The 15,457-nt window shown below is 55.9% G+C and overlaps 1 protein-coding gene across 9 annotated transcripts in view; it reads right to left on the reverse strand.

Moving 5' to 3' along the window:
- The window catches only part of SEPTIN8 (septin 8), a 26,978-nt gene extending 12,160 nt beyond the window's left edge, over window positions 1–14,818 (reverse strand). For 2 of the 9 annotated variants that reach the window (XM_055299472.2, XM_055299476.2), the window contains exons 1-5: window positions 14,550–14,816; window positions 3,060–3,180; window positions 1,875–2,070; window positions 1,340–1,520; window positions 112–273 (exon numbers count right to left, since the gene is read on the reverse strand). In XM_055299472.2, coding sequence (XP_055155447.1) covers window positions 112–273; window positions 1,340–1,520; window positions 1,875–2,070; window positions 3,060–3,180; window positions 14,550–14,579 — 690 coding nt within the window. In that variant the 5' untranslated portion in view covers window positions 14,580–14,816. Of the gene's footprint in view, window positions 1–111; window positions 274–1,339; window positions 1,527–1,874; window positions 2,071–3,059; window positions 3,181–11,365; window positions 11,656–14,549 lie in introns of all 9 variants that reach the window. The other 7 variants (XM_055299469.2, XM_055299473.2, XM_055299477.2 and 4 more) reach the window with 6 other exon arrangements.
- Window positions 14,819–15,457: the final 639 nt, after the last annotated feature.

Below are 15,457 nucleotides of genomic sequence, written 5' to 3' on the forward strand. Positions count from 1 at the left end.
GAAGCTAAGGCTGGAATCCTGGGGAACAAGAGTCTCCTGGGGCTGTGTCAGATCTGTGCCGGCTCCTCACCCTCTGGCCCCAGGGCCCTGAGGCCCTCGCCCAACGCTCACATTCATGACTGCGTTAATCTCTGCAACAGCCTCGTCATCCGTGGGAAACTGGTAGATCTGGACCCCGTTGCTGACCAGCTCGCCCATGATCTTGATCTTGAACTTGTGGAGCTCGCTCTTGGAGATGGTGTCAGCCTTGGCAATGATGGGAATAATGTTCACCTGCCAGCATCAGGGGAGGGGACACAGGCTGGTTGGCTCTTTGGAGCAATGGTTCCCATGCCATGCCCAGGATATGGATAGCCATGCCCAGGCCATATCCCTGGGCAGGGGGAAGGAGGCCAGAGAGATGGAGCCACTCCCACGGGCAGCCATAGTGCAAACCCAGCCACCTGTGGCCATTCTGATGGGTTTCAACAATTGGCTGCAGTGCTTCTTACTGCCCTGGTTCCCCCAAATCACCATCCAGCCCCAAAACTGGTCCCCCTAGGCATACCCAGCTTTGACCCAGAATGCTTTGAAGGTCCTAATTGGCCTGGAGCCTGACAGAAGGAGTGGTGGGGGGCTGTGCTTCCCACTAAGCAGATAAAAGGACCCATCAGCAGTAGCCATAAGAAGATCCCCAAATCTCCCAGGCCCAGGCTATCCCGTTTTTCACAATAAAAATGAACTCCTGAGATGGGAGGGCAGTCACATGAGAGCTGACAAGGGATGTGGGGCCACATGCCCTTCAAGATGCACAGCCCTTCCAGTCCTTCCCATGAAGCTGCCTCCCTTCTCTACCCCTGCAGTACCCACCCCTCATTCACATCCCAATTCTGGGCCTTAACTCTCCTCTCGCTTAGGGGCTCAGAAGGAACCAAAGGACATTTATGTCAGGGAGGAAGGGAGAAAGGAAAGGAGGAGCTAGAAATTAGGAATTGAGAGATAGAAAATGAGCAGAGAAGAGGCTGAGATGGGAAAGGAGGTTCCCTGGAGTGAAGGGGAACAAACACTGTCGGGAGCAGGAGGGGCCAGCAGGGCTGAGAATGAGAGTGATTCAGCTGCAAGCAAGGGGCTCAGGGTCAGACCCAGGGCACAGGACTCTGGAGAACGAGCCCAGAGCAATGGGGGCCACTGGAACAGGAAGGACAGATGCAAGACAGAGAGAGGACCGAGCCAATGGGGGGCCACCACAAGCCCCCGGCCAGGTCCCTGAGGACCATGGCGGACAGGCATGAGGCAGCCACCACATCGCATCACAGCAGAAAACTATGGAGCCTGTGGCAGTGGGTGGGGACAGGGATACCTTGCTGTCTAGTTTCTTCATGGTCACTAGATCTAGAGACTTCAAGGAGTGCCCTGTGGGCGTGATGAAGTAGAGGCAAACGTGGATCCTTGTGTCATGGTAGTCGAAGAGTGAGCGGCGGATCTTCAGCTCCTCCTGCAGATAATTTTCAAACTGCGCATCGATGTAGTCAACTATGGGCCTGTAACTACAGACAGCTCCATCACCCAGGAGGCTGCCAGCTGAGATCAGGGGTTTGGGGCTTGGGGGGCTCGGGGCTTGGGGGGCTCAGGTCTCGGGGCCAAGCCTGAGCTGCCCCCTGGCCTTTCTTTCTGGGAACAGCTTCTGCCTGAGGATCCCTGACTGGATACAGGCAGCTGACCCCTTCTCCAGACACCTGAAGGAGTAACTGGTCTGTTGGTGACCACAGAGCCTCAGATATTCCCCAAGAGGCCCTCCCTGGCCCCCTGCAGTGTGAGGGCTGGGCTACTGGTATGGGGGCCAATGTAGGTGGGGTGGGAGGAGGCTGGGTGGGGCCGCCCTTCCCGCCTCTTGCCTCTCATCCTTATTGATCTGATCCCCAAAGCCCACGGCGTCCACAATGGTCAGCTTGAGCTGCACGTTGCTCTCCTGGAGGTCGTAGGTCTGGGGCCGCAGGCGCACACATGCCTCATGGTGACTGGCTTCCTCAGTCTCAAAGGTCGTGTTGAAGAGCGTGTTCATCAGTGTGGATTTGCCAATGCCGGTCTCCCCTGGGCGGTGAGGACAGGAGGGGAAGAAGTGGGTGTCACAGGCTAGAACTGGGGTTGTCCTTGACTGGTGGCTAGGCCAGGCAGGGCTCCGGCATCCATTTCCCCTGGATAAGAGAAAGGGGCAGGCCGCCCACCCCATCCCTCATCACCCCCATTCCCCAGGAACTATCTTTTCCTGTGGCCTCAGAAATAACCTGTGGAAGGAAGAGCCAAAAGGTGGACTTGGACAGAAGACATAGCTGTGTGTGAAATGTGATGTATTTCCTCAGGGAGCAGGGAAGAGGCAGAGCCAGGCAGCTGTGTAGACACCACTGCAGACCCAATCACCTCACACATAGCCTGCTCTACACAACACCCCTCCCAGGACCAGGGTGGTCTTGGGACCAAGAGGGCCAGGGTCTAAAGCCACCAGTGGCTCAACCCATGCGCCCCGGACAGCCCTAGCTCCACATGGCTTTAGCTGGGGGAAGTCAGGATGGGCTGCTTCCCGAAGGGCACCTGCAGAGGGACCAGCAGAGCACTTTGTGCCCTTCTGGGAGTCCCAGGGAACCTCTGAGAGCCTCTCTGCTTGCGGCTGTATTTGTTCATATGCGTGCTGGAGCACTTCCCATAGGATATGGTGATGAGGGGCAGAGCTGTTTACCATAATGTCCTTGACACGGGGTAGGAAGCAGTAAATGAGTACATGTTTTTTAAATGAACAAACAAATGAATAAATGAACCTAAATCTCTGTGATAAACACCCACAGTTTACAAAGCACTTTCATGTGCCCGTTCCGGTTCACTCTTCATGACAACACTGTGTCAGGCCCTGACTCTAACTCTACCCTTGACTCTGGCAGAGACACCAACCAAATCCTCATCCTGACACCCCCAAAGTTTCACTCTGCCTGGGAAGCCCCCTTGCAGCTCAATAGGGGGCCAGAAGCACCCCCTCTCCCAGGAGGTTCTCACCCACCCTCTGTCTGAGGCCAGGCCCTGACACTCACCCACACAGAGGATGTTGAAGCTGAAGCCCTGAGTGACCGACTTGCTGACCAGCTGGTCGGGGAGGCTGTCGAAACCCACATGGCCGCCCAGGGAGAGGCTCCGGGGCTCTGGCTCTGCATTCTGCCAAGAGAGAAATAAAGCAAGACATGAGCCCACTGGGCAAGAAAGGTCAAAGCTGTGGGGGCGGGCGCTAAATCTGAGTTAAAACAGCGAAGCAGCCCCGCGGGACGTCTGAATTCTCAACAAATCTCAGACACACCCTGAGTACACCCAAGCACCAACTCCAAGCCAAGTTTCCCCAGAGGGAGCCCGATGCCCCCAGGGGGAAAGGCCCTTCCACTCTATAGCTTTGCTCCACCTGGGATGGCCAGGGATGCCTGGGCTGAGGGCTCCATGTCTCCTGGCATAGGTGGCCCCAGGGGCTGTGGCTGCTACCCATAAGGGCCTACCTGTTTTTCTACTCAGGAGGAGGCCCCAGATGGTCCCAGAGGCCCAGATCGGAAAGTGTGTCTGTTCCTGCAGCCAGCTCTGAGAAGAAGGGGGATGCTGCCCCTGCCTAATCCTCCCAGGCCCTCCCAATGAGGCAGGACTCAAGCAGGGGCATGTCTGGTCCAACCCCCTCACAAGCATGCTCCCTCAGAGGGGCCTCCTCTATCAGCTGGGCTCGTGGCCCTCCATGTTCACACCTGCTCCTCACACACCCAAGTGTGGGACTCATGCATGGACCCTGCGAAAGGAGCTGGCCCTCACTCAGGCAACCCCCCAGTGGGGCTCAGGGGTGGGTTCCAAAGGGACCGAGACTCTGAGGCCTCCTCCCTTCTGCCTCAGTGGTATTCTCTAGAGACCCCCAGCTCCTGGCTCCTGACTCCTGCCACCCTCCCACCCCCATCTCAGCCCTGGTTGTCTAGACAGAAGGTTCCAGGTGAGAATGTGGAGGCCTGGCCTTAGCAGAGAGCTAAGCGGCAGGCCCCGAGTGAGCTGGGGCCACTGGAGCTGGCCCACTGCTCTATAAAAAGAAACCACGAGGACCCGAAGCAGAGGGTCATGGTCACACTCCCACTTGTGTGGCTGGTTTCTCTGACTCCCTGGAATGGGGTAAAATGCTGCCCGAGGGAAGGTTCCCAGGCTCAGCCCCTCTGGAGGGCAGACCTTAGACAGCTCCATGTTGTGCAGAGTCATGCCTCCTCCATTCCTGAGCCCCACTGCCCTGAGACAGCTAGAAAGAGGAAGGAGAGGAAGGGGCAGCGGATTGAGTCTCTCCCGCCCACAGCCACAGGGTGGGGAAGCAGGTCCAGCTGAGGACGGCCCAGGAGATGGGGCCAGTGGCAGCCCTTGTGCAGATGCGGATACAGGCTCGGGGTCAGGAACGGACGGGGGGCCCCGACTCCTGCCCCGCAGAGGCATCTCTTCAGCACCTAAGCAGCTGACCTGCGCCACAGCCCACTGCCTTGGCCTGAACCCCTCTGGCCATCCTTCCCTCCCAACCAGAGAGCCTTGGCACTCAAACCCAACCTTCTCCACAACTGATGTCTCCCTCCCCACAGCAGCCTTGCATCAGTGACTCCCAAGTGTGGGTGCTGGCAACCTAGACCCCACATGGCCCCTCTGGGCAGTTGTACCATCCCCTCAAACAAGTCAGGGCTACCCCTAAACCTGCTCTCTCCCATGAGTCTCTCTCAACGGAGCCTCTTTTCTTATAGCTGACCCTTTCTCCCCGTCACCTAGCCCCAAAGCATCATGTCCCAATCTCCCCACTCAAGCCCAGATCTCCTTAGGGCTGCAAATATAATTGGACAAGGAGGTCCCAAAGGCAGCTTCCTCTCATTGGTGCCCACATAAAAGAATCTAATGAAGCCTAGCAGGTGCTGGGTCAGGTCCAAACCCCTTAGCATGGTGTCCCAGGCCTCCCTCACTGGCCTGGTTCCAGCCCAGCTGGTAACTCCGAGCTCCCTTTTCAAACTCTCCCCTCCCCTGGGCTCTACAGCTACTCTACTTTTTCCTTGGCACCTGCTCTCACCTGGCCCCCAAGCACTTATGTTCCAGACCCCTCACTTGGCAGTTATCCTGTTTCCTAGTACTACTGATTATCCTTTTTTAACGCATCTTGATTCTCCACCTATTCTATAAGCTTCTCGACGTTGGCTGCAGGTTGGGGCAGTCAGGTTTTCTATTCTTCCCTCCCTCCCATTACTATGCCCAACATGCTGGACAATGCTACCATTTATAAGTTACTGAACACGGCCTCCAACTGCTATGGCATCAGAGCACCTGCCCACCTTACACAGGGCTTCATTATTTAGTCTCTGTTCCACCTCCTTGTGGCAGCTTGAGGATCAAATGGAGGACACAACAGTCAGTCTAGAGCTTTTTTCTTTTCAGGCAAGACTGAAAATCTCCAAAATTTAAGGCGTGCTGTGCTTGCAGAGAAGGCTATGTGTTTATTCATCCTCTTCTTCCAAGGGGTGACACAATCAGGATGCAATCCAACATCCTGTAGTCTGCCGCCAAACCCCACCAAGTCAGCTGTGTCTGGAAACCACACACACACACACATACACACACACACACAGCTGCAGAGCACTTACTGAGAAGCAGAGGCCATTCCATTCCTGTTTTTCCCCTTTCTTACAGTTCTAGGCTCCAGAGGCTAAGTGTAGCACTGGGGGTTGTTGGGGCGGGTCTCACATAAACCACCTATCCACACACAGCAACTGCAGAGTGGCCTCCTCTCACACAGCTTGGCTCTCTCTATGGAAGTGTGGGGTACAGGGAGGTCATCATCCCTAAGTTGTTGCCCAGGCTACACTCTGTTATTGCAGGGGCCACACATCTGGGGCAGTATCTGTTTAGGAGCCCCAGGAACCAGTCAGGGGTATGAGTCTATGGGGCACGCATGCACACACACACGTACACACACAGAATGGCCACTGGCCCTCATGGAGGCAGCGTTGTTACCTGATCCCAGGAGACTGATCTGACCTCCAGGCTCTACCGAGGGGTAACTCTCATTAATGCCAACTCCCTGATCATAGATTTGGCATCAACATGTGATCTAAGTTGCAATGCTCACTCCAGGGTGCCTGCCCCAGGCATCTCTACCAACCTGAGTGGGGTTACAACCTAGGAGGAACCAGCAGCCTCTAAAGGACCTCCTGCACATCTCAGCTACCATGACTCAGAAATAAAGTCAGGTGTCCCCGTGGCTACCAGCCCTGGAATTTGGTGGGTAAGACCACAGCTCCAACCCCCAGGGTGGGATCCCATCAGCACAATCCCATGATTGGTGCAGGTACAGGCCAGTGACACAGGTGGAGCCTTTATGACCATCATGAGACCGTTAGGGGAGCTAGCCTAAGGCTGCAGTCCACTCACAGGATGGCAGAGCCAAGAAAATCACAGAGAAAAGAGGGAGCCAGAGTCTGCCCTATCTCTGGGCTTTTCCCCTTACCCCTGGCCATATCCTCTTTAATGCTGAGGCTAGTTGAGTGGTATTATCTATTAGTTGCAACTGAAACATATTCAGTGCCATAGGATCCAAAGTAAAACTCTTTGGATGCAGAGGAACAGGGAGAAAGCGAGGACAGCCAGGAAAGGAGGGACAGTGTGGAAGGTAAAACATCTCAGTATTCACAACCAAAGGAAGGAATGGACGTCTGAGATGATACCAACACCTCACTGAGGACCACCATGTGTGAACTAAGGCAAGTGATTTACACCCAGGCTCTCATTTAGTCCTTCCTCACTGCGGATGACAGACTCCATGATTATCCCCATTTTACAGGGGAGGAAACTGAAGCACACAGAAGCTAGGGAACTAAACAGGGCAGAGCAGGGACCTGAGAGCAGACCAAGCTCTTGTCCCAGACCACTCTGATACATTGCCTTCCCTGTTCTTAGCAGGCTTCCAACTCATTCATTCAGTCACTCAACACACACTCACTGGACATGTCTGCTGTGTGCCAGGAACTGGGATGGCTGCCAATGAAAAGATGAGGACATCAGATCCTTGATCTCAGAGGGCTAAGCCGAAGCTCAAATGCCTTTAGAAGCCAGGCAGGTAACATATATAGGTGAAGGGGAGCAGCACCTTAATAACAGTGGCAACAACAACAGACATAACTAACATGTATTACATGCTCGCGATGCACACCCCTAATTTAATCTAACTTAGTCCACGCATCAGCCCTGTGACATAGGCCGTAGCAGCTTCCCCATTGTCCAGATGAGACAACAGAGGCATCAAGAGAGTGTGTAATTTGCCCAAGACCACACTGCTCAGGAGAGCAAAGCCAGGATCTGAATGGAGACAACATGACTGTGAAACCCACGCTTCTAGTCACATCACTGCCTGCCTGCTGGATGAAAGACGGCCACTAACTCAGCCAAGTGTGGGGGCTCCCAGGGAGAGGTGGGAATGGCAGAGAACTGGAAAGCCTGTGCTTATGCTCAATCCATGGTGGCCGCAGTTCCACAACTCCAGCCAACTGTGGGAACACAGATCTACTGTTGCCAAATCTTCCCATTTTTAAAGAGAACCCAAAAATCTCTCTCTATATATACATACATATATATATATATATGTATTTTTTGAGACACAGTCTGGCTCTGTCACCCAGGCTGGAGTGGTATGATCTCAGCTCACTGTAACCTCCGCCTCCTAGGTACAAGCAATTCTCATGCCTCAGACTCCCCAGTAGCTGGGATTATAGGCACGCAACCACCACGCCCGGCTGATTTTTGTATTTTTAGTAGAGACGGGGTTTCACTATGTTGGCCAGGTCGGTCTTGAACTCCTGACCTCAGGTGATCCACCTGCATTGGCCTCCCAAAGTGCTGGGATTACAGGTGTGAGCCACCATGCCTGGCCCAGAAATCTATTTTTTTATGTGAAATTCTGTAATTTTTAAAGATTGACAACCAATACCAACTGAGAATACCATGAGGGCCCAATACAACATGTCAGGGGGCTGGTGTGGGCAAAAAGCCTGCTGGTCTGTAAGCCGGCTCTGGTGGGAGGGTGAGCTGGATGGACCCTGCAGCCAGGCTCCATTCTCAGGTCAGGAAGCCCCATGGCAGACTGCTCTGTGGGGAGAAGCCTTCAGGCGGGACAACTTAACTTGGACCCCAGAGCTCATTCCACACACCCAGGTCCCTGAGGTGCTCACAAAGGGGTGAGTGTTCTATATGTCTTCAAAGTCCCAGGATAGAGAGAGTTGGCAGCTCTGAGCTCTACATATGCAATGAGAAACTCCATGGGGCCATTATCCCTTCTCTAATCACTAACAAGCTTTTGGCTCCTGAGCCAGGCCCCAGGCTTCTGTGTCATCATTTCTTTGGCACATCACAGACAACAACCAAAGTAATAACTTCTCAGGCCGGCTGCGTGCCTCCATGCCCGGCCATCCAAGACAAAGTAGAGAACAGCATTTTGTTATGCAGCCCAGTGGATAACTAGGACGCCCTTTTCCTGATCAAGAAATGCTTTGTCTGAGCCTCCTAGAGCAGCCCTCATCACCAGCCAAGAGGAGCTGTCCCTTTTACTAAGAAACAAGGTGGGATCTGGGAAGAAACTGCATCTCATGGTTGCCCACACACAAGAACAGGTTTTTTATCCAGAAGGAACTGGAAATCTACTGAATGTCTAAACCAACAGAGCTGGGGAAGCTGTGGGTGAATAAAGACCCCTGTGATCCAAACCCCCAAACTAGGCTGGTTGTTGCAGTGGGAGTAGAAAGGATACCCCACCATAGGTGGATTGGCTACTGAGTGATGGACAAAGAGCAGCCCTATACCCCAGGCCTTCCAGAGTTCTCCAGTGCCTTGGACTTTGGATGCTTTTCTTCCTCTGGGCTCCCATGCCTAGTACCCACTCACTTGTACACCCAGTCAGGCAGACAGGAAGCCCACTCCCCAGGGGAGCTCCAGCCCTGGGGGTGGCCCGATTAAGTAACTGAGCAATGGACCCAGGAGTCAATGGACCACTGGGAGCCTTCTCCACTCATGTTCCTGGCACAAACTATGCTAGCCCTGGCTCCAGTTCCTCCCAGCAGCCTGGGCCTTAAATAGCCACAGCACAGGCCTCTAGCCAGACCCCATGGTCGTGGTCATAAGCACAACTGTCCTTGAGCCTGAGAGGAATCCTAGGAATTTTCCCAGGAAAGGCTTCGGCTCTGGTCCCAGGATTCCACAGCAAGCCTCTAAGCCCAGGTCAGAGGTTACGGGAAATAACCAAGGAGACAAATGCGGGAGGGTGGGGGTGGTATGCTGCTACCCCAGGCCAGGAAGGAAGAATAGAGGCAGGATATGCCTGTCCCAAATCAAGAGGACACCTGGGAGCCAAAGCATCTTTCTCCTACAGTGGCAACAGAAAACTTGAGAGAAGATTCAAGCAAGGATCACCCTCCATGGTCCCAATATGACGGCAGTCAAGGTAATAGGAAGATGGCAGCTGGGCTGCCAATCATCCTCACAAGGCCAGTCCTACTCCACTCATCCTGGGAAGAGAAGGAACTTTGGGAGCAAAACCATCCCCTGACCCGAATACTCCATTCTCTCTGCTTCTCTGTCTCACTAAGAGGCACTGTCTTTCCTTTCTGCGCACAGTCAGCCAGGCTGGAGCTTATTAATTTGGATAGTGTGTTTCGCACTTTTCCCATCAAAATCAGATTTCCAGGAAGCTAAGGGCACAGTTACTGGTAGCTGGGCCAGTACTCGCCACCCCAACACCCAGGCCTAGGACAGACACATTCTTGGCCTTTATTGTGCTGCCTGAGAGGGAGTGGTCTATCCCACCACAGAGGAGATGGGGAAGGCGCTCTGGGCTGCACAATGTACTAGAACTCCAGGCATTCATATTTTCTTACTTAGCTCCGGGACTTCAGCGGCAGCCACCACTGCCTTGTAACAGGGAAAGCCACGAGTGGTCTGGATATCACTGGCAGGAGAAGGCAGCCTCTGTTTCACGGCAAATGAAACCCTTGGAGGGAGAATGTGGGCAGCAAAGGTCCCCCGCCTTCCGTCCAACCCCAGGATGGATGCCAGTGCTGGAAAGGGATGGAGGAATGCATGGGCACCAATACGGGTTGGCAGAGGTATGGGGGTGGCACTGCTATACTTCTCTGCTGCTTGTCCATTCACTCCAACACCAGGCAGAATGTCAGGTTTGTACCCAGGTCCAAGAGCCAGGTCTGGCAAGTGGGCTTGGGTCCATACCCACAGCCCCTCCTGAACCCCAGGCATCAGGCAGCCCAAGCCCTGGAGCCCCCTCAGAAAACAGCCAGCCACCTGCCAGCAGACATGGGCCCCTGTACTTTCCTCTGCTGGTTCTGTCCCTCTAATTTGACCTCTAGGATAGGGAACACCTGAAAGCCATGTGTCCTGAAGAGAATATCTAATTTGCCCCAAGAACATGCAGGGCAACTGCACGGCAGAGCCAAGATGCCCCCTTGCCCCGTCCTCTGCTGCCTCTTCCCAGCCCCAGTTCTTATAGGAGCTCTGAAGGTTCAGATGGCTCCAAAAGAAGCCAACAGAGTGTCCCAGCTCTACCACAAGGGCATGGAGACGTTGGGAGGGCGTCTCTTCCCCAGGCAGATGTGTCTCCCTCCTGCACGCATAGCTCCGCATCTGGTTATCTGGCAAAACTTTTGCCTTGGGGGCCATGCCTGGGGATCCTGAAACCCAAGCTGGCAGCACAGAGGCAGGAAGGCTGAGGAGGCTGCAAGGGACACACAGGGGCCAGCTGGCCCTCGGGCCCTTTGCTCTATCATCCTGCAGCTGCTCGCCTCTGGTAGCTGGACTTGAGCCACAGAGACATTCGTGGTAGTTACTGCCCAAATATAATATATGCTTCCACCTAGCCCATCCGAGGGCTCAAAACGCCAAGGTATCCACCCTCTCTGTCATCTCTGGTGTTGGAATTTGGATCTTGTTCCCCCTACCTTTACTGGCCAATGACCAGAGTCTGCATCCTCACCCAACCTTGGGCTGTTGGCATCAACAAGATAATGCGCTCAAAGCACCCACTGCCCTCCTTGCCATCCAAGGTTTTTGACACAAGTCAGACTCTGGGTTCCCAGGCTCCATCCAGTCTCCCTCCTCCTTGGCCCTGAGCTCAGTCTCCTCCTTGCCATCCTCTCTGTTCCTATCACGGTCAGTCTTTTAGCATGTGCTCCCTGGGATGACCAACGCTTCCCATCAGCCCCGCAGCTCTGACCCACTGCATTCAAGACCCCAAGCAGACCTTCCTAAGATGGGCACACATAGCATGGTCTGATGCCCAAGAGGGAGGGAGGGCAGGCAGACTCACCTCCTGGGGGAGAGGGCAGAGCTTCGGCTCTGCAGGTGGTGCTCACATGTGCCCTGAGAGCTGCACGGGCATCTCTTGCTCAGCTCCCGTTTCTCTTCGGCATGGCTCAGGAAGGAGGCTACTGGCCGTTTTTACAAGATGGGGAGATACCACTCTGACAGAGACCTTGAGCCCCACTTGGGTGCGGGCTCTCAATTCCTGCTTCAGGAGGGACTAGGTACTCCCTGGAGAGCCCGCTTCTTGGGGAAGTATCAAGATTGCGGGGGTGACAACGGAAGTGACAGATGGTGCTGGGGATAAAGCAGAGATGGGGGTAAGTGACTGGCTGGGAAGAACGCCAGTGTGAGGCTGCGTGCTGCACGTTTCTTCCTCTCCCCCTCAGCTTCACTTTCCCCAAGCCCTAAAGGGTCGCTCACCACGGGGTCTAAACCTGTGAGATTCTGGCAGGAGAAAACACCGGAGCTGGCCCTCAGGGAAAGAAGGGCTGAGCCCCAGAGTCAAGGTTCCAGTTAGGAGGAGGGGCACAGCAAGAGTGGACAGGAGTCTGGCTGCCCAAGGAGGGCAAGGGGCAACACACCCTCCCCAGAGGGCTGCTCCACACACCACACACAGGGGATGCCAACCCTCACCCCAATACTGATCTAGGGTGGAGGAGAGCCCAGTCAGGATGCCAAGGCTGTTGGCCTGTGGTATGTACACCACGCTATGTGAGGACACAGGAACCCAGCACACATCCGTCTCAAAGTGTAACTCTGTATGCTGTCTAAGCTCCAGGTCAGGACAATTCTCAGGCCTGCAGGGTTAGTCTGACCACTGAGCTGGCCAGAGGGACAGTGTAGACCTGTCGTGGCTCCATCACATCCTGGGGCTTGTGAGACACCTCAGCACATTTCCAAACATGCCAGACTGCAATTAACCCTCCATAAACTCTTTGAGGAACCAGTGTGGCTCTGCCCATTTCACAGCAAGATAAAGGCAGAAATGATTTTCCCAAGATGACAAGCCAGGAAGGGTGAATAGAGTCCAGACTTAAATTCAGGCCAAACTCCACCCAAGGTCTCCACCCAAATCCAACCCTATCCAAGTCCTTCCAGGAGGCTGACAGCCCAAAGTGCAGAGGGTGTGGAAGGTGTCCAACCCTCCAGCTGAAGCTGGCATAGCAACCAAGGCCCTGCGCTCAGGCCCTATTCCCTTGCCTGAGTCAGTCCCCTCTCTGTGCCCTGGCCACCCCGCAGCTAATACCCAAACTCCTCACAGGAATGGTCCGAGAGCAAACACAGGACCCCGGGCGAAGGCCTGACCAGCCCACAGCCTGGCCTCTCAGCTAACCCTCTGAGGACCATGTCTAGACGAGCAGGGATGGAAGCTCTACAGAGAGTGCCATGAACAGGGCAAATGCATCCTCTGCTCCCTTCTTACATAGGGGGCCAGTCCTCACATCCACGTGGACAATAGGTAGCATATATTATGTATTGTGTCCTTACCATGTGCCAGACACAGCGCTAGGCACCTCCCCTGGATTCTCTTGTTGAATCCTCACAATACCCCTATGAGGGAAGTAACACTTCTATCCCATGATACACATGAGAGCACCAAGGGGTTAAATAACCTGCCCAAGGTCGCATGGCCAACAAGGAGTGTCTAGGATTCCTATCAGGCTGTCTGATTCTGGTTTCTCTACATACCTCTCCCACCTGCAAGATCAACTGTTAAACCTCTGGCCACAGACAAGACCCAGACATAACTTTCCGGTCAGCTGGTCACAGAAAATGCACACAGACACACGTGCACAGATGCCCAGGCACTCACGGGTCTCTTGGCCTCCAGCTAATCAGCAGGTCTGTTAGGATTCAGGCACTGCCCTCCTCCGGTACATAAATTCCAATTTATAATACGGGGCGAAATGAATCTCTGAGTAGCCCAGCCTCTGAATCTGTTCCTCATGTATTTAAACTTACTTAACTGACATACGGCCCCCCTCTCCAATGGGAATAAAACACCCGAGTCTAGAAATTATGAAACCAAGAGCTCCTGCTTTAGTCATGCACATTTCCAAAGTAGACTAAGAAATGTATTTTCAGATTAAATGGAAAATTTACATATATAAATTGGGATGACAGTATTTATAGCATTAATTACATAAGTCCTGGCTCCCTTATTTAGCCCCAGAACCAATTCGTTATCGTTCACATATTCAGAATTCCCCCTTCCCTCCAACAGCCCTGGGCCTCCCTCCTCCTCCTCCTTCTTCTCCCCCTCCTCCCCCTCCCAGCCGACTAGGGCCTCACATGCTGGCAAGAGGACACAGCTTCCTTCACTGTCACAGCCTAGCCTCCCAGACACACCCAGATCCAGCCTTAGACAGCAGGGGACGTCCAGATACAACCCACCAAAGGCCTCCCTCCCCCGAGTGAATTATGAAAACCTTTAGTAAGTTGGCTATCGGCAGGCTCAGGCCCAGTGAGACCCCTGCAGGGACCACCAGGGACGTCAACCTTCTAAGGACCTGGACTGGAGCCCAAATAAACGCCCACTGGGCTGAGTCTGGAATCCCTCCAGCTCCTGGCGAATGGCTGCCGCAGACCCGACCACTGAGGCCTGACCTGCCTGGAGTCGCACCCAGGATTCCGGCGTGGGGAGCGGAGGCAGAGGGGAGCGGGGGAGGAAGGAAAAGCAGGCCAAGGGTCTTCAGGACTCAAGTCTGCAACTGTCCTGAGCTCGTGTGGGGGACTCCCTCGGATCCTGGGGCCTCCATCCTCCCCGGCTGTACCTATCCCGCAGCACCTGTGCGGCTAGGACTCTTCCCGAAGTGTGCAGAAAGAAACACCCTGGGCGATAGGGTCCGGAGTGTCCCGGACCCTCACCTGCGGCCCCGCGGGCGCCACTCTGTCTTCGCACCTGCCCGGAGCCAGGCGGGTCTCTGCTCCTTCCCGCGAAAGGGGTTTGCCTTGCCTGCGCCCCAGGAAGCGACCCCGACCAGCCGCCCAGCAAGGCAGGCCGCCCGACGCTCCGGGACCCCCCGCTAGCGCGGCCGAGAGCCCGCACCGGGGTCCTGGAGCTGGCCCGGCGTCGAGGCCCGGTCGTGCGGCGCTGACAGCCCGCTTCGCGCCCCCCGCCAGCTGCAGGGCGGCCCCTCCTGCGCCCCGCGCCTCCCGCGCGCGCCGCGGCCCAGTGGGGCCCTCACCGAGAAGCGCTCCAGGTCGGTGGCCGCCATGGCGAGCTCCGCACCGGGCGGGCGGGCTGGGACCAGCGCAGGGGCAGCGACGGGGACCAGCCGGCTGCGGGACGCGCTCCGCCCGGGCGGCTGCGGCTGAATGGATCCAATATGGCCACTTCCTGGAAACTCCCCTTGGCGGCGGCGGCGGGAGAAGCCGCGGAGCCGCCCCTGCCCCCGCCCGCGGGACCGGCCTCCCCGCCCGGCCCGGCCACGAGCGCAGCCGGAGCCCCGCCGCTTGGACGGCCGGGGGTCTCCGCGGCGAGGCGGGAGGTGCCAGCTGCGGGGACTGCTGGGACTTGTAGTCCGCGCGTTGGGGGCCCGGGACGGCAGTGTCGGGGGGCTCGGGGCCGGTGCCCAGCGGGCCGCTGCGTGTCCCCTGGAGCCTGGGGCCGAGCCTGGGTGGGAGTCTCCTGGGTCCGCGCGCTGGGAAGCCTTTCCCATGAGGGGGAAGTGGGGCACGGCGTGCGTCCTAGAGATCTCCCCCACCGAGCCGTCTCCACCCGCTGGAGCCTGCAAATGTGCTGGGACCACCAACCAGAGTGTGGACAAGCTGCGGGAGACCCGTCGGATCCGGGAGAGGCCGCGGCAGCCTAGTCTACGAGTGTCTTGGGCCCCACCTGATGCTCCGGCCGGAGCTAGGGCGGGACCCGCGCGTCCGGCCAGGCGGCCTTCCCGGGCAAGGGACCAGCCTTCGGCTCCTGCTCCAACGAGCAGGATGCGCAGTTTAGGCTGGGATTCCTGTTATAGAAAAGCGGAGCTCGACGGTCAAGGCATCAGATTGCAACTGTCCATCACCCTGCCTGTCCCAAGGGCTTGGGACAACGTCTTAATGGAGTGCCACCATTGTGCAAAGAGGATGACCGCTCCCAATGCGC

Source organism: Symphalangus syndactylus, chromosome 11, assembly GCF_028878055.3.
Source record: "Symphalangus syndactylus isolate Jambi chromosome 11, NHGRI_mSymSyn1-v2.1_pri, whole genome shotgun sequence".
Taxonomy (NCBI): Eukaryota; Metazoa; Chordata; class Mammalia; order Primates; family Hylobatidae; genus Symphalangus; species Symphalangus syndactylus.